Raw genomic sequence first — 22,447 nt, 5'->3', positions numbered from 1 at the left:
CTAGAATTGAGAAAACACTTTATTTTCAAATCCATCAAGTCTTGTGTTCTTCATATTTAATGTTGTTGTTGTTGTTTCTCTTCTTCTTCCCCTTTTATTGTAAGTAGAAGATACTCACTTTTCTCTGCCTGAAATGTCCTTAGGTAGGTTACACAATTCACTAAGTATAAATTTTCCTTTCCAGCTTATCCTGATGTTATTAGACTTTCCACTGCAACATAGCCAGGGTCCAGTTTTCTGTCACCCCAGTCATGTTTACTCCTTGCTTTCTTTGATGCCATTACTGACAACCTCCGTGAGAGCCATGAGGCTTGTCCAACTTCCTTGCACCTCCAACCCCTCAGTTAACCCACATCTTTAAGTTTTTTACAATTCCCTCCTGATACCAGATCTATGGTTAGGGATTCATTTTTGCAGAAACAGATCACCCCAAATTTAATGGCTTAAAACCATGGTTTATTATTTCTCCTGGGCCTTTCCAGAAGACTTCTCATGGTGTGATCAGTTAGCAATCTCAGAGACCAAGCCAGATGCAGGGGTCAGAAGTCATACGTGGCCACCACTTCATAGTTTCCCACTGACCATGGAGTCAGCACTAACTCAGTGCAGAAGGAGCCTGTGAAAGGGTATGAACACAAGAGGCCAGGATTAATGGGCTTCCTCTTGGAAATGTTAAAGATAATGCGAGGCAAGGGGGGGAAATTAAATTTTTAGTAAATACATAGTAATTTGTCCTATGATCACTTCTCCTAGAATGTACCCCGTGTAAAAAAATGAGAGGCCTTCACAATTTCAAACTCAAGAATTCATGAGGGCCAAACAGCACACTGTTGTGAGTGGCTAATGAAGTCTTGTTTTGTGAACTTAATTATGTCCAATTCATCGTGATCTGTGTCTTACACAGCTGCCTTGCTTTGGAGAAGGTCTTGTTCTCACAAATAGACCTACTCATTTTGAAATATTTCAAAACGAGTGTGGATATTTAGAGACTTCCAAGTACCCAAAAAACAGCACCAAATGGTCGTCTTGTTAAGAGTAGTCAATAAAGTTACAGCCAGAGGCTTTTTCTCTGCTAAGTTTAGACATTATACTCCATTCAATTTTATCTTGATTAAACAGATTGAAAATCATATGTATGCATACAACTAGCCTAAATGGACCACTTGCCTGAGATCAGCAGTTTTCTGAAGAGACTAAATGCAAAAGAAAAAAATGTGACTTAGGGAAAAAATATATATGCCATATGTTCAACTTTGCAGTAGAGGCTTATTTGTACTTTTTTCAGTCAAATTTAAGTAGAATCCTGTTTTTCATAGTATTGTTTTGATGGAAAATGATGTACGTTGTGTGATTAACTCTTAAAGGGAAATCAAATGATAATTCTTAGTCTTTAAATATCATAATTCATTAATAATGGAAGAAAGAAGGTTTCTATGGTCCTAAACTACTGTTACTAGTCAAGCAGGACATTTAAAAACAAATCACTTCACGGTCAATTGTTTGGAAAATTTTCTACTGGAGACTCATTTTTATCCACGTGGGGACACATCTTGATTGCAACCCATTCTGTATAGTTTTCTTCATTTAGGTGTAATAGTAGATGAAATGAATATGATAGGAATTTCAGAATTTCAATCAGACAAATTAGTAGAGTTTGAATTTGCTCTGGTAGGTAACTTTGGTGTGAGGGCCAATATGAGTAGATGCTTTTTGAGATTTTCTGGAGATACTTAATGGGAAAGAGAAATACATTTTTCCTGTGGCCTACAAATTCAAAACACCTCATAAGAATGATGCATTTTTCTGGGGCGCTTGGGTGACTCGGTTGAGCATCTGACCTCGCCTCAGGTCATGATCTCACAGTTTGTGGGTTCGAGCCCCGCATCGGGCTCTGTGCTGACAGCTCAGAGCCTGGAGCCTGCTTCAGATTCTGTGTATCCCTCTCTCTCTGACCCTCCCCTGCTTGCGCTGTCTCTCTCTGTCTCTCAAAAATAAAAAAAAAAAAAAAAAAAAAATTTTAAAAAAAAGAATTATCCATTTTTCTATTGAAAAGGCATTGAGGTAAATGATTGGTGTTGATTTTTTAAAGTTATTTTAATAGCATTTTTAATATCTGATTTTAAACTTGGTATATGTATGTTCTCTTCCTTAACATAAACAGTTTACTGTCTTCTTGTTGTTTTGCTGCTGATTCTATTTTTAGTTTCATTTCTTATCATTTATGGTCCCTATACCCTATTAGGTAAAGAAGATGGATATTCAGAGCAAGGTGGCTGAATCTTATGCCTAAGTTTATTTCCATATCATTTTTCCTGGGATTACAATTGAGAAATCATTTGTAATGCAGATATCTCTTTGTGTTGAGTTAGGCGTTGATCCATAAAAGAAATCCACCATAATCAATAACAGTTTAACTTCTTGACATCGAATCACACTCCTCTAGGGAATTCAGAAAAAAGAAGTAAATATTAAAGGAAGGCCATGGGATAGTCGGGAAAAGTCTAAAATTTTAACGTTTTAATCTCTGAAGAGAGAGTCAGGTGAGGAAGGATAGCAGTGAGCCTCAAGAGCGCGAGAGCGGAGGGACAGAGAGATGGGACAGAGAGATGTGATGGAGACAGAAAGAAGACGTCATGGAGACAGTATGAGGGCTGGTCGTCCCTGAGACATTCACCTTGGTGCAGCCCTTCCTTCTTCCCATGAAATATTACTGCTTTCTCTAAAAACCCATTCTTCTGCACCGACCCCGACATCAGGGAGGGTCCGTGAGACAGGATGGTCACGGCAGGGAAGACACCCGCAGGAAGTCCCGTGAAGCCTGCAGTGCACACGGAACGTAACCTTCCCCCTTCCTCCCTCTCGCAGGTTTTCTGAACCAGATGAATAACTCCAGTCACTCCGTCCTTCAGCCTTCGTTCCAGGGATGCATGCAGCTTGTCCAAGTGGACGACCAGCTGGTGAACCTGTACGAAGTGGCCCAGAGGAGGCCGGGGAGTTTCGCGAATGTCAGCATCGACATGTGCGCCATCATAGACAGGTACGGCCCTTCTGCCCCACCTCAAGCCGTCCATGCTTTCTACAGGCAGGATTTTGTGGTAGGCCAAGAGGACCCACACATGCACACACGCACCCTGGAAGGGTAAGGCGAGAGGACACACCTGTCGGGCTGACAGCATATTTGTGATTTTAGCGGTGACTTTTATATCGGGATGTGGATACATATGTGGCAGAACAGTCAGTGATGTTACACAAACCTCCCCCAGTGGGTGTGAGCATGATGCAGGTAGTTTTGCAAACAACAGCTGCGTTCTAAAGGGGCTCAGTTTATTTTTCCTGTCGCTCCCTACTCCCACAAGCAGAAATGTCCCCTTCTCTCCTTGTCTCGGTCACGACTCATCCTCAGCAGACTGTCCCCTCTCAGGCCCTTTCCTGAGGGAAGGAAGCTTTAAACAATGTTGGCAGGCAGTATGGGAATTTACGGAAGCAGAATACTTAATGTAATCGAGTCTGCTTGCAAAATATACTGAAATATTGCAAAATCTAATCTGTATTCATTTTTGCAAATCTGGGGAGAAGCTTCTTTATAAAAACTTAGTTGACTTTCACACAGTAGAAAGATACAGCTCTTACATGAAATATGATGACATCATTGCATACATTAACCTTAATGTACTTCTTTTTTTTATATCTTTATTATTTTATTTTGAGAGACAGAGAGTGAGCGGGGGAGGGGCAGAGAGAGAGGGAGATGCAGAATATGGAGCAGGCTCCAGGCTCTGAGCTGTCAGCACAGAGCCCAATTCCGGTCAAACTCATAAATAGTGAGATTATGACCTGAGCCGAAGTCCGACACTTAACTGACTGAGCCACCCAGGTGCCCTACCTTAATGTACTTCTAAAAGTGCCTTTAAAATTCCAACGTAAAAAATATTATTTTGAGATGTTTTGTTTGTTCATAAACTATATCTAACTATGTGTTGACTTTAACCTGGGGAATTTAGGTGATTTTCTAAACTATTTTCAAAGTTTTTATGAGAGGGCTATCCTATTCTGAAAAATAATTCTATTAATTTTGTATTTTGGAAGATGAAAGTTTTAGAAGTCTCCATCTGTCCCCAACAAAGTATAGATCATCAGTTTCTAGTAATTTTATTTCTTTTAAGAGGAGATCCTTGGGAAAGTCATCCAAAGACATAGAATGAATCTTAACAATACATAAAATCATCTGTAATGAAGTAAGTTTGCTTCTGTATAATCTCAATAAAATAATAGCTGTGTGAATAGTAAATTACAGTTTATATGATGGCTCTAGCCTTAACATCTTTATAATAAGACTTGAACATAGTATAGTTCTTATTTCTGTTACATATTTGCAAATACTCGTCCAAATAGCCTAAACAATTTATATTTAAACAGAACAGTGAACAATTTTAATAGAAACATATTCCTAATTCTTGGACCATCAACAATATAATAGCTATTATTTCTGCCTAAGCAAGTGGTAGAATCATCAGACAAACTGAAAGATGACTGTTTTAAGACCATATGTTGTGATGTTCAATATTTATCTATACATTTTTATTAATTGTTTTCCATACAGGAAGCTTTTCCTTCTCAGCAATAGGTAGCCAGAATATTGAGTCATTTTAGTACCTTGCCCATTTTCCATGTCAGTAGCTTTAATGTCACAATAATCTCTGTTGATAACACCCAAGTTCGCTCACTCAGCTTTTGTAAACAGGCTGGGTTTTATGGTGATACTGCTGTTTCACTTCAAATAGCGTGTGTCCTGGGCATTATATTTAAATTGTTTGCTACCAAAGAAGTATGGGTGATATGTTGAGGCCTTAATGTTTTACTTCCATGGAGAGAGGAGTTGCTAAATTGGCCCCAAAAGAATGAAGGAGATTTTTTAAATGAAGAGAATAGAAAATGGCACTTCTGATGAAGGTGAAAACACGAGAGGAGATGAAGAATAGGGAATGTACATTTCAATTTTTGTCAGAAACAGGGATATACAGAATATTTCTCCCCAAATGGGTCAGTCCCATTGTCAGTCTTGCCAAGTGTCCTGAAGCTGATGCAATAAGGAATGTTTTTCTTAACCTCCAGTAAGAGAAGCCAAGAGAGTAGCTCTGGGAAGTAGTCACCTCTGACTCATCACACAATTCCAAAGCCCAGTAGGGAATCCGTTTTCTGCTCGTTCTGTTTTTGAAGCAGTGACTGTTTTTTTTTTTTCCTAAACTGAGGTGTAATTGACATATAACCATATATTACTTTCAGATAGAGAACACAATGAATTGATATTTACATGCATCGCAAAGCGATCACCGGGGGCAACAGCGTACGAATGTTAATTACCAACATGTGAAAGAGCAGATTTTGTCACCCACCTAAAAATGTTTCAGTTCAAAGTATTATTCTGTGAAGTGCTGTAATTTTGTATGTATGGTACAGAACTGTATTCACCTTATTCCAACCATGGAGGGGCTCATTGATGAGTTCACCCTTATTCTCTGTCTTTCCGTTTGAGCACCCCCGAGGTTTTAGCCTCTCCTCCCAGATCAGCAACCCACCACACAATGCTGTAATGATATATTCCCAGCCCATCTCCGCTTTGGTATTTTCCCCATTGCTAACTAAACTTTTGCAACAGCCTGATCTCTGCCATTCTATTATCAAACTCTAAATTTTCCCTAAGTAAGCCTATACTGGCTCTTTCAAATTTCAGCTTGATTGATTTGAGAGTTATTTTGGAAAAAAAAAAAAGGATAAATGAGAACATAGGGTAAAAAAATAGAAAAGCTGCCACAGGCACATTTTTTATGAAATGTTTGGAGATAATAGGAGCAGCTGCGATGAGTTGATGAGTAAAACTTTGGGAAATAGTTTGGGGAAGATGATTGTAAGGGTTTTTGCTGTGTGTCATGCTGGAGAACCCTATAATTTGAACTTATTTTTCATTCTTTGTGTGTGGATTTACATGTGGCTTCTTTTACGTGTTTGTTTTCTTTCTTTTTTTACTTTTTTAAAGTTTTATTTATTTTTGAGAGAAAGAGAGACAGCGTGAGCAGGGGAGGGGCAGAGAGAGAGGGAGACACAGAATCTGAAGACAGGCTCTAGGTTTTGAGCTGTCAGCACAGAGCTAGACGTGGGGCGTGAACCCACGAACTGTCAGATCATGACCTGAGCTGAAGCCAGACGCTCAACCAACTGAGCCACCCAGGCGCCTCTACTTGTTTGTTTTCTGAGCACAGCAATGGATCAGGAAAAGAGCAAGCATGCCAAGCTATACAATCATTCATTCAGTAGTATTGTCTGGGTATATCCATGGTGCCAGGCACGGTTCTAGGCACTGAGGACACATCATTGAATGAAACAGACAAAGATCCTTGGACACAAGTGCTATTAAAAAGAAGTAGTGCAAATGGAGGACTGGCATTCCAAGAGGCTGAGGTGCTGGGTTGCAACTTACATAGGTTGGTCAGAGTTAGCCTCATTGAAAAGGTAATGTTAGGTCAAGACCTGAAAGAGATAACAGAATTTGCCAATTCTGTGCAGAGAGAAGGGTCCATGCAGCAAGCCTGCCTGGCATGATCGAGGCTCTCAGACCAATGACATGATGTAGCTTACAGTTTGAAAGAGTAACTCCCATTGTGGGAAGAGGAAAGGTAGAAGCAGGCAGCTTCTTGACGATCCAGGGAGAGAAGCTGGTGGCCTAAGACCAAGGTGCTGGCATAAGAGGAAGTGAGATGCGGTCAGTTCTGAAAATACTTAGAAAGTGAAGTCAGTAGTGTTTCTTGATGTGTTAAGTGTAAGAGAAGATAAACCCAAATTATTTAGTAAAAGCAACTGGAAGGAAGGAGTTGCCATGACCCAATGGGAAGACTAGTGGTAGAGAAGGTTGACCCAGGGTGGAGGAAAAATATCAGGAACAAGTGTTGGGCGTGAGTTGGAGGGTCTGTTGGGCATAAGAGGACATGCCAAAAAGGCCGCTGGATCTCTGTAAGAAATAAGCATGTACCTGCCGATTACACAACGAAATGTTGGGTCTGACCCCATCTCCATGTTTGCCCTTAGCTGTGTTTCATAAACCGTATAGACCTGGGAGGGGAGAAGAGTAGTGACAGGAAGTCTCTTCCAAAATCGGAAGCCTGTAGCTTTAGCCTTTGAGGAATATTCTATTGCTAGAATATTCTCTGAAAATGATAAAATACCTAGCAGAAAGCTTCTTTGTTTTTCCCTGGATGATTGCCACCTTTGATCGCCTCCTACCGCCCTTGTATTATTGGATCCTTGTGACAATGTCTTCAAGTGCTGACTCAACTCCTATTCGCAGCCCGCTTCTCTCTAACCTCTTTGTAGGTGTGAGTATCCAAAAGCCTGCAAAACACTCCTGTAAGTGTCTAGAGTTAGACTTGGTGCCCGCCCCCCACAGGGTAGCACGGCGGTGGGGCGGGGCGGAGAGCAGTTACGGAAGGGACTCGGGCATGAGCCCGGGAGGTGTTGGCTGGAATCTGTAAATTAGAAGAGCTACCCTAACAGACTGTGGACCTTGTGAATTACTGCTTGACTCGCTCGGCTGTGACTCCTACCTGGGACATATGCCATGAAGAAGGTGGGTTAAAATATTTTGAGCCTAAGTAGGTGGTGTTCATGACTGGTCTGGCAAAATATACCTGTTTTGTGAGTAACGTTAATAATGCGGTCCGTCTTCCATTTTGCTGGTTGTGATTTCTATATTAATCGTCAAGCCGTCCTCATAGCTTAGCTGCCAGGGAGAGATTTTCTTTGTCCTCAGCAGGAACCAAGACGTGACACAGTCCTGGCTAATGAGATATGCAGAAGTCAGCGGTGGTGTTCTTGAGGAAGGTTTTATTTTCTTAATACAGATGTCACTCCTTCTGCTCCACTGTCCTTGTTCAGATGCCTGAAGTTCTTGGTCAAGAACACAAATGAGCGAGAGCCAACAATTTCCTTCGCTCCTTTTTATGTGAAAAGAAATTCCTGCCTATTTGAGTTTCTGTGAGTCAAGTTTTGTTTTTCTTGAGGCCAAAAGGATCTGTCCTTCCTCATCCTCTACTTCTAAAATCAACCAGAACAGTCTTCCCTGGAACACAGAGGAACCAGTCCCCACGTATGGAAATGGCTTTGAAAGAAAAGATGGTAAATTTATTTCAGGACATATTAAGTTCCCCACCAGGGATGTCCCCGAGAGACTGAACTTTGGGGACTAAATGGGCATTTAGAGGCCAAAGCAAATTCATATTCTTAGAATCAGCAGCTGATAGAAAACAGTAAAAGTAGTTCGTTAGGGTTAGACTCTTCTAACTTTGCTGTATCGTAGTAAGAAGCAAAAGCAGCAAACATCCTGGTAGTACAGGGAGTAGAAAAGGAAGAGTAAATGTCCCAACTTACCCACAGCCTTCAAAATTACCCCCTGAGAAACTGAATAGACTGTATCCTATTTTTGAGTTAGTAATTACGTCTTCATTATATTTGTGGAAGGAAGTGCATAAGCACAGACCCAGTTTTTATTTTTTAGCTCAATGCTTTCCTTTCAAAAACATCTACCCAATTTGAGTTCTTTTTTCTTGAAAGAAAAGAATACGTATGTTTTTTATAAGAGCATTTAAATGAGGGTTGGATAAATAGTGTCTGTCTCAAAACTAAGCTGACTCTGTTGGAGAGGTAAACAACAATAAGTAGATTATTTTAGTAAGTTATTTTTAATACACTAAAAAGTAGGGTTTTTTTAATTTAATGGTTTATTTATTTTTGAGACAGAAAGGGACAGAGCATGAGCAGGGAGGAGCAGAGAGAGAGGGAGACACAGAATTGGAAACAGACTCCAAAAGCTGAACTGTCAGCACAGAGCCGGACACGGGGCTTGAACCCACGAATGTGAGATTAAGACCTGAGCTGAAGTCGGGGGCTTAACCCACTGAGCCACCCAGGTGCCCCAAAGCAGGCTTAAAATGTACAGACCTAACTTAGCTGAAGATACGTGTAACATGATTTATTTTCTAAAGCAGCTCTTCATTTACCATAAGCTCCCATTTCAACACAGTAGCAGAAAAAAATAAATATTTGAACATATACATTTGGAAATCCTAATAACTTTATATGTATATTACATATTCTATGTATCTATAACATCTAATCAATGTGGGATCTACACTTAGTTAAAAGTCAAACTCTGTTTTAGACTCTTGTCCCATTTCAAGTGGCCTTGACCCCTCCAGCGTGACTCCTGGTTCAGAGCCAAACACTTCTGTAACCGTGGGTCTGTTCCACGTGATCTGCTCACATTCCTTTTGGGCTCCCTGAGGTCTCCAGCCTGCTGAGTGCTCCAGAGCCAGCCTCTGTCCCAACAGCCCGCCGCTCTGGCAGCTACTTCTGCTGACCTTGGGATAGGCCTTGGCTACTGCTGGGATGTGTGCGACGTCATGACTCTTCCCAGTTTGTCTGGGACTGTTGCACGTAGCACGGGGATCCAGGTGCCAGGAGTTCTGGGTACGGCAGCGTGACTGGTCCCTCAAGACACATGCACCCTCTGCCCTCCTCCAAATTCCCCTTCTCTTGTCTGCCAGCCACCTAAGCATTTTAATAGGCCTCACAGGGACATGCTGTGATTTCTAGATCTCTTGCCAACTGCATTTATTTAACCCCAAATGAATCATGGCCTGTGTGAAGGGTTGGGTGTGTCCAGAGGGGACAGCTTTAAGGGCCCCCCCTTTGCCTCAGCTTGCCATGACTCCGTGTCTGCCGCCCCCCGCCCTCCCCCCAGCTGACGTCAATCTCTGTGTATCACATGGCCAGAGGCATAACACAAGGCACAAGCGACCCCTCACAAAGGGCGTCTGAGTCTCTGTTGAGGTTCATTCGTTGAACAACCCCTTGGTAAAGATCACATGGGACCGTGAACACGCCCTCCCGCACTAATGCCGAGGTGGCGGGGAGAATCACTGATCAGAACCTCAACTGTCTTAATTAACACTTTGGGCACCTCTGTTTTTGTGCTCCTAGACTCCCAGCTCTTTCAAACCAAAAGCCTCTTGGTCTTAGCCCCTCTTGCCAAAATGGAACACACATGACTGCTAACGTTTTGTTCCAGTCCAGAGTCCAGAGGTGAACGCTCCCAGCCCCCCACCCCCTATGACAATTGATACTCTGCATGGACAGCCACAGCACAAGAAGAATTTCATGAAAAATAAACAAAACCACAGCTTTGAATTGAAACACCTAAAAATTATTGCCATCATAGGAAAGGGGAGGCCTGTCTCACAAACATGGATGTTTCTGTAGTGACAATATTTATTCCAGATTTTCGTTCTCTTTCACCTGGATCTTGCTAACGGCACACTGCCAGTCTGAGTCTTATATATATGCAGGCTGACCGTCCCCTTTGGTTCTTACTTGAGGAAAGTTCCTGTCTTCAGTTAGGCTGGCGTCAGGCTGTGCCTGCACTTTACATTAGGAAACATTTTATCCTTTATTACTAAAACTGTAGGCTTCTGGCCATAGCTTACTTCTGCATCAGGGTAATTATGCAAAAGGGGTAAAGGAGGCAGAAAGCCTCCCAGTAAACCAAACTATTCCAACTCTGTGCCTGGCTCCATTTCCACAACATGGTGACTGATCTCATCCAGACAAAGGAGCTCGGAACTGACCACGTGGAGCTCATTCTGGGAGAACTGGAACCAAGAAACAATTATTTAGGCAGGATGCTGGGTTTTCTTTTGCGGGGGGATACCCTTCAAAAACACCTTTAGGACAAGAGTTATTCAAGGTCCTAAAACCATTATCACCAGATCAAACTAAGCAAAAACCAAGACTAGTTACATAATCCAGGTTTCTTTTCTTATGTGACCGTCTACATTGTGATTCCTCATTAAAAATACGTCTGCCTCATCACCTTATTCCACATCTTGGATTCCGCTGATTTTATATTCCTGTTTATACTGAAACATTTAAGCCACAGTCTCCCATCTAGCACAAAAGCAAAAGCTCAATGACCTGAAAGTATCACACACCCATGTGAACCCATGTTCAAGTCCGTTGCCTCTCTGAAGTGGTTTCAAAGTGATTTTATTTTTTAAGCACAAATAGAGTAGTAGAGTGACAAAACTTATTTTAAAAAAAAAGTACAGTAGTAAAATGCCAGAGGAGATAACTCTCCTAGGAGAAAAAGGAGAAGAAAATAGTTGAATTAACCATTTTAAGATTCAACAGCAGCCTTATTCTACTTTGATGTATTGCATGTATTAGGACAAAAGAAACTATATTTGCTTTTGGCATGGCATATAGCTGTGCTTTGACATTTAAATCCCAAGGAAAGCCTAGTGCATAAAAGTAATGTCAGAAGACAGTTATGTGTTTGAAGATAAGCAGAAAAGGGAAAAGAGAAGTGATGTAACATGTAGCTAAACCAGCCACAAAGATTTAAATGAGTCATTAACTTTTATATTTTGCTTTTGATATTAGATTATCTGAAAAATAAAAACGAAAGCAAATAATTTAAAAATATGGATTTAAAATATCTGTCCGAAAATATTTTCTTCTTAAGTTAATGCTTTTGTCAATTATGTAGATGTTTCACAAAATTGGTAGGGAATCCCGAGAAGTCATTCAACTGCCCTCCCCTTAAACCTGCTTTACAGAGCAATCGACGTTCCCCATTCTCTTTATAAAATACGGAGAGTGACACCTGTCCCCTAGGGAGTGAAGAGTCTTTGAACCAGCAGGTGTGGCTTCCATCTTCCATGTGTTGTATTTAACCACACGTTGTGGGTGAGAGACACTTACACCTGCCCAAATATGTTAATGCAAGTCATACTTGATAGTGTAATATCATGGTCTAATTAAGTATCAAACACAATTTCACAGGAGTGGAGACAAAAAGAAATAATTTCTGTTAAAACCAATTCAAAAGGCTTTAGAAAGACAAGTGGCCAGAACAAACGAAACCCTGAGGGTAGGTATGGACAAGCCAGCTGTAAAAATTCACAGAGATGCGTTGGATACTTAAGTTTCCCCTGCACTTTAAGAAATCAAAACTAGTAGTTGAGGGTAATGCTTTATGGAACTGGTTCTTCAGGAAAGATGGGGGATTGGAATTGTAGAATTCCACTTGGTGGGCTCAGAGCAATTCCTTCTGGCAAGCGACTCACTGAACTTACATGATGTAGGGTTTTAAGTTACATTAAAATGGTTAATCTGTGCATCCTTTTAATGATTTCTTTCTTCTACTTTTCTCTAATCTGAAAAAAAGTTAGAATCCACTTTTTTCTTTTGCTGTCTTCATTCCAAATACTGAAGAAAGTGAGGAGACAGAGAATGGAGAGGGTGGGGAAGGAGAATGGGATGGAGGAAAGGGAAGAGGAAAGAAGGGAAGGGAAGGGAGGAAGGGGGGAGGGAGGGAGGAAGGAAAGGAGGGAAGGAAGGAAAGAAGGAAGGAAAATCTTGGAGGTCATATTGCTCTCTGATACGTTGGTTTGGGATGTTTTTTACTTTCATTAAAACAGAAATCAGAGGGAAAAATTAAAGGCTGTTTTTTATTTTTATTTTAATAGGCATTTAAAAAGTGACATTTTCTTTGAAAATTTCCCTTTGCTATTGTAATGATCCATAACCCTAGAAGAAAGAGGAAGGAATCATAGATTTTTCTATGCCAGAAAAAACAAACACACACACACACACACACACACACACACACACAGTTTTAGTAAGGCTTCGGACTTGTCATCACTTTTATTTGTTAATTGAACTGAAGTACTTCCTCTCTCTGTGGTTGCCTTTAAACTACCTGAAACTAGTTTGAAAAGGGCAAGAAGCTTAGCTTTAGAGCTAACATTGTCTGAAGTTCTGTAAGGCACCCATAGGCACATTAGACATAAATACTTCCCCATCATCCATGTCTGTGAATTCATTGAGGAACTTATTAGAGTCTGAATCTCATTCTGTTCACCAAATTCCACTCACATCAAAAAGAATGTTGCATGAGCCAGGGAACCGTGTGGCTGGAAGGGGTGCGGAGTATGTTTGTGTTTCGAATGTTGTTGAAAAGTGAATCTTTAATAAATTTTAACAAACAAAATTCCATATCTGAAGACGATTCCTTAATTTGTAAGCAGATTGATTTATATAGACTTACCTACAACTGTGATACGGATACATTCTCTAAGTACCAGACTGTAGTTGTTTATTGGAATAATTTTGTTTGCTTTTAAGGAGTACTACCTTTAGCCGTTCAGTCAGGTGGTTTTCTGATCTTTGGTTCTTTGGCATAGTCCCCAAAGGGTTTTATCAACATGAAACTTATTTTCATGGACACATCACTCTGCACTTGATCTTAGCCAGAAGGCCAAGAAGCGATGGACGCACCACTCCAAAGACCCTTTCTAGGCAAATGAATGTGACACCAGGGTGATTTTTTTTTTCTTGAAAGTTTAGGCATTCAAAAAGGGCGAAAGAGAAACCTTTAGCATGTTTAAGTGTAACATTTGTAAAATGAAATAGACACACCATATACAAAGAGGCGCATGTTCCTTTATTAAGTCAGAGACATTTGTTAATCCCCTGAGAAGGTCAGCGCACTGGCACTGGTCTGCACAACGAGACAGCTGAAAGATGTGGAACAGAAGCTCTTCTCCCAGGGAATCGACACCGTTAGCCACAGCAATGGGAAACAGTCATAGGAAAGCGTATTCATAAGCGTATTAAGAACCACGTGCTTCTGGATCACTCCAGAGAATGGTTTCTACAGGAGATTAATAAAGAGAGGACTACTGGGGGCTTCAGAGAAGAATATGTTGACGTTTAGAGGAACGGGTAGCCTCTTGATAAGAAAGAAAGGGAAAGAGCATGCCAAGTGAGAGCAGTTAGCAAAAGTGCAGAGACACAGAAGACTGTGTCATATTTCTGAAACATTAAAGTGACCATTTAGACTAACTAGAGCAGGAAGTTTGTGTGTGGGGGTCATGGTTAGAAGATATGTCATTTATTCATTTTCATTCATTCATTCATTCATCCATTCATTCCACAGTCACTCATGGATTACCTACCACATGCCAAGCAGAGTATTAGTTTTGATGAATAGAACAACCTTATGGAACTTACATTCTTACTAAGTAGTAAAAAAAAAAAAAACACAATTATTGAAAAACCAGAGAAATTCTAAAATTGAAGTTTGCACAAGGGATGGCACCCCTGGCTCTGTGCGAGGTTTCCAGCAAGGATGGAGGAGATGGCGCAGAGGAGCAGTTGGCAGGTATACCAGAAGGACGTGCCAGCTGGACGTGAGACACATGCAAAAGGCCATGGGTGTGAGTGACAGAGAGACTTGCAGGAAACTCAGTACTTACAGCAGGGTCTTCCAGACATAGGCAGCTATTAGTACGAAGTTAGAAATTTTGTGTGAAGATCTGCGGCTAGAAACTCAAGGAGAACCTATTGGAAAAAGGTCAACTAAAAAGATTTTAATTTATCCTTGGGGCAATTAAGGAACTACTGAGGGATTTTCAGGGAAAGTAAGTTTTGCATTTACTGGCATTTTGCTCTGATATCTGAACTCACATGTTTGAGAGCCTGAACTATGGGTGTAGTGATAGGAATGGATGGAAAAGAGTAAATCCAAGGTGTTTCAGATTTGGAGTAAGCTCATTAGATGTGGAAGTCAGAAAGGTATTGGTGGGAAAGAGAAACTGCTTTCAGAGTGAGAAAAAACCTTCATGGAAGACTAAGTTCTCTTCACAAGTCCCCAGAACAGTGTCTAAACTGAATATTCCATGGTGTGTATATCAGTTGGAGGAAGCTTCTGCTGGGATTCAGAAAATGGTGAGTATTAGTAGTAGCAATTGACCATTTGAGGGAGGTCAAAGAGAGCTAAAATAAGAAAAGTAAATCTGGGCCCCGAAGTTCAGGTAATGACATAGTGGAATAGAGAGGAAGTCAGGGGACACTGAAGCTGCATGTGCAATATGCACGCAGTCACTCGTCAAATGGGACATAAACAGACACTAAAACAGACAGAGCTTCTAATTGAGCTGTGCTGTACATGGAAAATACACACTGGATTATGAATACTTAGTACAAGTAAAGGAATACGAAATATCTCAATTTTAATTGATTTCATTTTGTTAACTATATTATTGAAATCAATTTCACCTCTTTTTAATGCAATTATCATAAAATTTAAAATTATATATGGCATGCAGTTCCTATGATATTTATATTGATAGTGCTGGCCTAGAATCTCTAGATGGTTCCAGCTGGATACTTTTATAGTCAAAAAGGGCTCTGCTGCTTCTGGGGTGGTCTTTTCCAAAGGTGACTTAAAAGATGCATGCAACTTCTGATAAGACTCACTAAGTTGTCCTGGAGAATTATTTTATTTCAGAGACAATGAGGATTCCCAGAAGGTTTGTGAAACTGGCATCAGTCTGAAATTCTCAGTCCCTTTTAATTAGCTAGAAGTTTCCTTAAGCTCTAAATCTGCTTCCAATACCATCTCCAGAGAAAATCTTTACAGACTTAGAAGCCAGATGTGTTGGTTTTCTCCTGAATATTAATTCCCTATTCATTAAAAATAAAATAAAAAGTTTTCAAAGAAAAAAACGAAGCCTAAATTAAGGAGATAATATTTTACTTCAGCACAAATTAGAACTTCTTGGTTGAAAGATTAATGTTGGGGCACTTGGATGGCTCAGTCAGTTGAGCATCCAATCCCTGGTTTTGGCTCAGGTCATGATCTCACAGTTTGTAGGTTCAAGCCCCGTGTTGGGCACTGCCCCTGGCAGCACGGAGTTTGCTTGAGATCTTCTCTCTCTCCCTCCCTGTCCCTCCCCTTCTCACTGCGTCTCTCAATATAAATAAATAAACTTAAAAAAAGATTAATTTTTCCAGTAAAATATTCATTCAAATGTGTATACGTCAATATCCATGAAGTAAAAGGTTGGGTCTCAGTTAGAAATTGCTTTCAGGTTCTAGGAACAAAGGCCCAATTACACTTTATTAGACAAATCTGAAATTTCTTATTTTACACGTAAGATGTCCTAAATAAACAATCCAAGTTTATACGGTAACTCTTGGAAGCAATGAGAGATCCAGAGTCTAACACTTTGCTCCAGCTTCCTTAGCTCGTGTTTCCATTTTCCAAGTCACAAAACAACTGCTAGAACTCCAGGCATTTCATCTGCTTTTCATGAAGAATGGGGAAGGGCCTACTTCCCCTTTTAACATGGCTTACAAGTTCCATGCAGCACTTCCACTTACATCTCTTTGGCCAATGACTACAGTGACTCTGGCCATGACTACAATGAGTTGCAAGATAGAATCGGAATTCTAGTCTCTTACTCTAGTCTAAATATCCTCTACAGAGACCAACTCAAATTAGTCCAAGTAAATAAAACTTATCATAAAGCTACACGTGAAACAATTAAGGAAACATGTATAGGAATTCAAGAGAAAGTGTCATAACAGCAGGACGACCACATAATTTGCCAAAAACCTTTGCTGCTTTTGAGAGTCAGAGAGACGGGCATGAATTGGTCCTACACCGAACAAGCCACGATTCATGGGCACCTTACCTAACCTGTGTGGACCGCACAGAGACTGAAATGAAAGGAAGTTCTTGATTCAAGACAGTTAAAAACATTTTTTTCATGTTTATTTATTTTTGAGAGAGAGAAAGAGACCATGAGCATGAGAGGAGCAGAGAGTGAGGTAGACAGAATCTGAAGCAGACTCCAGGCTCTGAGCTGTCAGCACAGAGCCTGATGCAGGGCTTGAACTCACAAACCATGAGATTATGACCTGAGCCGAAGTCAAACACTTAACCAACTAAGCCACCCAGGTGCCACTATATAATCAATTCTTGCCTCATCTTCTATGAACAAAAAGAAAGGAAGTACTGGGAAAAGACACAGCAAGCTTGAACAAAGCTACCATTATTTGGCTATCTTCTTAGATCCTTAACCTCCTTTGTACCTTAGTGTTCAACCAAGAGATCATGACCTGAACCCAAGTCAGATGCTCAACCAAGTGAGCCACCTAGGTGACCCCAAGTCAGTTTTAAAGGCACAAATTCAGGGGTCTTCACCCAGACACTCTGTCATAACATATCTGAGCTATAATGCAATCATTCCCCCCCACCCTTTAATCCCTAAACCAACAGGATTGCTTTGCATGTAGTTTTTGTACTCTGAAATTTTGTGATGGGCACCCATTGCTTGCTTTCTCAGCAACTGATTTCCTGTGGGTAACCCCAGCCTGTCCCTTTTCAACAGCCTCTAGTTTCTGTTTGGATTCAGAGAAGCTCATCGGTCTTCAGTTACAACTGACCTTGGAGACTGTTTTTGGGAAGTGAGTATGATCAGGGTCAGCCATCCTGGGAAACCAGTGAGATCATGAGCTGCAGGGCAGCCATAAGCTGAAGACAAAGTGGAGAACCCTTAAAAAGACAAAAATAAGCTAGAATCTTGGTGCTTCTGTTAAGTTCCTTGATCAATCCTATACTCACCTCTATTCCTTTCACTTATTTGAACCAATAGATTTCCATTTTGTGAAGGCAGACTCTGCCATCTTTTCTGTTATTTACAATTGAGACCATCCAAACTAATACAACTTCAGTTTTCATAATGCCCGATATTGGGTCCTACAATATTGGTTAGCTAGCCAGTTGGTTTTTTTAGTTCTTACTTCACATGCTAGAGAAGAAATTTGCTGGTTTAATCTATGTTTTTTTTTTTTTTCCACCAGGCTACAGTCTTAAGTTGTTCTAAATCTATGGTTTGGCTCCCTCTGAATCAGGTGCCCCATAGGAACTGGTCACAGCTGACTGGAACAGCTACTGTCCCCTCTCAGGGGACCTACATCCATTTTTCTTCTGCGGGAGCACCAGCAAGACCGGTACTGGGGCATTTGTATAAGATACAGTTTTATGCCCTGTATTAATATAATCCGTGCTTTTTTACTATTTCACCTGAATAACTGGTATGTATCCCAGAAATTGTATAGAAATACTTACAACTACTATAACTCATCTCTGATTTTTTGGAGAACACCTACAAAGAAAAAGTTGGATTTCAGAAAACTTCCCTTCCTTTTCTCATTTTTATTCTTTCCTTTTGCAGTATAATTATTATTATATGGAACCCATATCTGATGATGGCGAGTTTAAATGGATCAAATTATTGCTCCTTAAAAGCAACACCAAAATTTGTAAGATATGATGCATACTAATTAAAGTTCAAGGAGCCCTAGGCATGAAAAAAAGATAAGCTTTTGCTTAAGTTATGCAAAAGTGTATTAAATATTCAAGATTAATTAAAATCTAGACAAAGATTTTTTTTTTAGGGGTGACGCTTAAAGTTTGCATAAAAGTTAATGCAATTATTATGAAATGTTTGCTATCAAGCCGGTTTGAAGAATAAAGGAAGTCAATTAGTCACATAGTGAAATAAGAGTTAATTCGTGTTGCTCCAGGTAGTTTGTATCCTTTGTTCTGTAAAAATCACTTACAACTGCATAATAATTACATGCCAATACCCACAGTGTCACAAGTGAGGGAAAGCATAATTTGGTGGCGTTCATTTATTTTCTAAAACTAATAATATTTCTCCAAAACCCCATCCTAATAACCTTCCCAATGAAAGTTTCATGGGTGGGAAATCAGACATTTTGATTTCTGGTGCTTTTTCTTGGTAAAAGGAAAAGGAAGCACATCTTTTACTGAACAGAAGGCTTCTGAATGCTTGATTAGAGAATCCTCTATGTTAACAGCACTGAGAACATTCTGGTTCTCGCTTCTGAAATCGACCTTTATTTTTCAATTCAGAGCATGTGAACTAGGATCCCCCTTTTCTTAAGTAGACATAGATACACAGTGAGCTAGTTAGTAAGGTCACATGTTTCCAAGAATATCTCCTTTTGTTCATCTGACAGTCTGTTAGTTGGGGGGCCACCACCAAGGGGGGGACCATGTTTTCCTAGAGCCCTCATATAAAATTACGAATTAATTTCCCCAGAGTCACCATAGTCTAAAAATTAGGAGCTGTAGCTGATAATTAGAGTGAAGCTTTGTGGGCTGTCCTGGGAAACAAGTCCATCAGCAACATATTTTTACACCAAAAGGACAAACACTTGAATTTCAAACAATTGACTGACAAATGGACTTTTCCAATATCATTGATTAATAATGGAGTAAGACTCATATCAAAGGACCAAAGGCACTTTCTCTAGAAGAGAACATGGAACAAATTACCAACTTTCTACTTCATTATGAGTTGGGTGGTATCTAAAGGTAAATAAATGGCCGAAGCCAATGCCTCCAAGCCTGGGAACAGCAGCTTTCCTCCCACTGGGGAGTGGAGCCTAAAGCCGACCCTTTCCCACATTCTTTTACATCCACTGTGTATGATAGAAAATCAGAATTCTGCCAGACCCAGTGCTGAAAGTACTCACTACTAAATGGACTCAGAAATACTATCTTTCCTAGCATGTTTTCTAAAAATAAAACATGAAACATTTCCCTCAACACCAATATTACCAAAAAATTCCAGCAGCTTTCCAACATTGAATCTGTAGCCACCAAATGAGGGAAGATGTGAGTGAATAAACAAAGAGTCATTCAAATAAAAAGGTTCAGAATGAGTGTTTATTTCCCGGGGTGGAGAATCCATGCCCTCCTATCTTCACTGTACCCCCTGCCCGCCTCGCCATCTTCCAGACTGCGAGCACATTCCCTGCGGCTCACCTTCTCGGATTGGAAAGCTTAGACTGCAGTGGGGCATGACAGGGAGGCTCCCCTGGCCTCCTGGCGAGGGCCCCCTACACTCCTGGCTGCATTTCAGCTGTGTGGGCCCGGTGCTCTGCCGCATAGATGCAGACAAGTGGTTCGAGTTAAACAGAGAATTTTTTTTTAATATTTAGTTGGAATATTAACAAGAGGGGGAGAAAACAAGCTCTATGTTCTACATCATAGCACACAGTCTGGCAGGATGACTCATTTTTATTTAATGACTTTATTTATAAAATGCCTCCATCCAATTAAGATTGAAAAGTGGGGCCAAGGGAAAAAGGGAAGGCAGAAGTTAATTTATTTCCTGTGCCTAGCTTGAAATTTGGCGTCAAGTTTCTCAGAAGCTTTATTACATTTGTTGGAAAAACAGGATTAGCCAACATACCCAGCTGGGGCTTCCCTGCTAGGTTGTTTACCAGCATTCGCGTGGGTATTGGCTTAGTTTATATTACCACTCTTACGATGTAGAATTCGCTGAGATTCTGTATAGAATCACTATGCAGAATTACAATGTAGAATTTGCAGATTCTATGTAGAATTACTATGTAGAATTCTCAGAGATTCTATGTAGAGTTACTATGTGGAATTTTCAAAGATTCTATGTAGAATTCCTATGTAGAATTTTCAAAGATTCTGTATAGAATTCCTATGTAGAATTCCTGTGTAAAATTCAGGTGGGATTAGGTGTGGACACAGCAGCACGCAAGATGAAGCATATATTGAGGTTTGGAGCCCTAGAAGACTCATTAGCAGTGCTCCCTCTGAAAATTCACTCATCTGATGCCATGAGCTCTCTCTTGAGTATTGGCTTTGCCATTGGATATTGTACAAAAAACGGACAAAAGGAGTCAATTTTCCTTTCCTACCTCATCATTTTATCAAAGGAACCTTAGAAGGAGAGGTTCTACCAGATGAAAAATGGTACAAATTAAAGTTTGTGAATAATCCCAGTGTTATCTTTGGGGCAAGTTAAAAAAAACACACTAAAAAAACTCCATTCCTAATGCAATTAATTTGTCTAAGATTATAAATTGCTAGTGTTATTTTGATAGGGATTGCACTGAATATGTAGATTGCTTTGGGTAGTATCGACATTTTAACAGTATTTGCTCTCCCAATCCGTGAGCATGGAATGTTTTTCCATTTTCTTGTGTCATCTTCAATTTCTTTGATAAGCTTTCTTAATTTTCATTGTATAGATTTTCCACCTCTTTGGTTAGGTTTATACCTGGGTTTTTATGGGTTTGGTACAATCGTAAATGAGATCTATTCCTTGAATTCTTTTTCTGAGATTTCATTATTGGTGTATAGAAATGCAGTCGATTTCTGTGCATTGATTTTATCCTGTGACTTTGCTGAATTCATGTATCAGTTCTAGCAGTTTTTTGGTGGAGTTCTTTTGGGTTTTCCACATAGAGTATCCTGTCGACTGGAAACAGTGAAAATTTGCTTCCTCCTTGCCGATTTGGATTCCGTTTATTTCTTTGTGTTGTCTGATTGCTGAGGCTAGGACTTCTAACACTGTTGAATCACAGTGGTGACAGTGTACATCCCTGTCGTGTTCCTGACCTTAGGAGGAAAGCTCTGTTTTTCCCTGTTGAGGAAGATATTAGCAGTGGGTCTTTCCTAAATGGATTTTATGATCTTGATGTAAGATACTTCTATCCCTACTTTCTTGAGGGTTTTTATCAAGAAAGGTTGCTGTATTTTATCAAAAGTTTTCTTTTCATCTCTTGAGAGGAACTTATAGTTCTCATCCTTTCTTTTATTGATGTGATATACCACATTAATATGCAGATATTGAACCAACCCTGTACCACAGGAATAAATCTCACTTGGTCATCGTGAATAATTCTTTAAAAAATTTTTTTAACATTTATTTATTTATTATCCAGAGACAGAGAACATGAGGAAGGGAAGGGTAGAGAGAAGGGGAGACACAGAATCTGAAGCAAGTTCTAGAGTCTGAGCTGTCAGCACAGGGCCTGACATGAGGCTCGAACCCAACAAACTGCTAGATCATGACCTGAGCTGAAGTCAGAAGCTTAACCGACTGAGCCACCCAGGTGACCCAAGGTGAATAATTCTTTTAATATATTGTTGGATCCAGTTTGCTAGTATCTTGGGAATAAAAAATTAAAAATAGAACCACACTGTGATCCAGCAATTGCACTACTAGGTATTTGTCCAAAGAATACAGGAGTGCTGATTCAAAGGGGCACCTGCACCCCAATGTTTATATCAGCACTATTGACAATAGGCAAAGTATGGAAAAAGCCCAAACACCAGACTGACAAATGGATAAAAAAGAATGGAGTCACTTCTTTTGTTTGTATGTGTGTGTGTGTGTATGTGTGTGTGTCTGTATATATGTGTGTGTGTATATATATATATATATATATATATATATATATATATATATATGAATATTACTTGGCAATCAAAAGGAATGAAATCTTGCCATTTACAGCTATATGGATAGAACTAGAGTATATTATACTAAGCTTTCAGCACAGAACCCACCACTTAACTCGAACCCACGAACTGTGAGATCATGACCTGAGTCAAAGTTGAACCAACTGAGCCACCCAAGTGCCCCAGCCATAAGAAACTTTTAAATACAAAGAACAAACTCAGAGTTGCTGG

The 22,447-nt window shown here is 40.1% G+C and overlaps 1 protein-coding gene across 1 annotated transcript in view; it reads left to right on the top strand.

The window, feature by feature from the left end:
- Positions 1 to 22,447, top strand: part of CNTNAP2 (contactin associated protein like 2) — a 1,359,261-nt gene that overhangs the window by 533,557 nt on the left and 803,257 nt on the right. The window contains exon 9 of the mRNA XM_029921999.1: positions 2,866 to 3,037. Within this exon, the coding sequence (XP_029777859.1) occupies positions 2,866 to 3,037 (172 nt within the window). The remainder of the gene's footprint in view (positions 1 to 2,865; positions 3,038 to 22,447) is intronic.

This window comes from Suricata suricatta, chromosome 2, assembly GCF_006229205.1.
Source record: "Suricata suricatta isolate VVHF042 chromosome 2, meerkat_22Aug2017_6uvM2_HiC, whole genome shotgun sequence".
NCBI classification, from domain to species: domain Eukaryota; kingdom Metazoa; phylum Chordata; class Mammalia; order Carnivora; family Herpestidae; genus Suricata; species Suricata suricatta.
The sequence above is the reverse complement of the archived record's forward strand: the minus strand, read 5'-3'. Positions and strand labels throughout refer to the sequence as shown.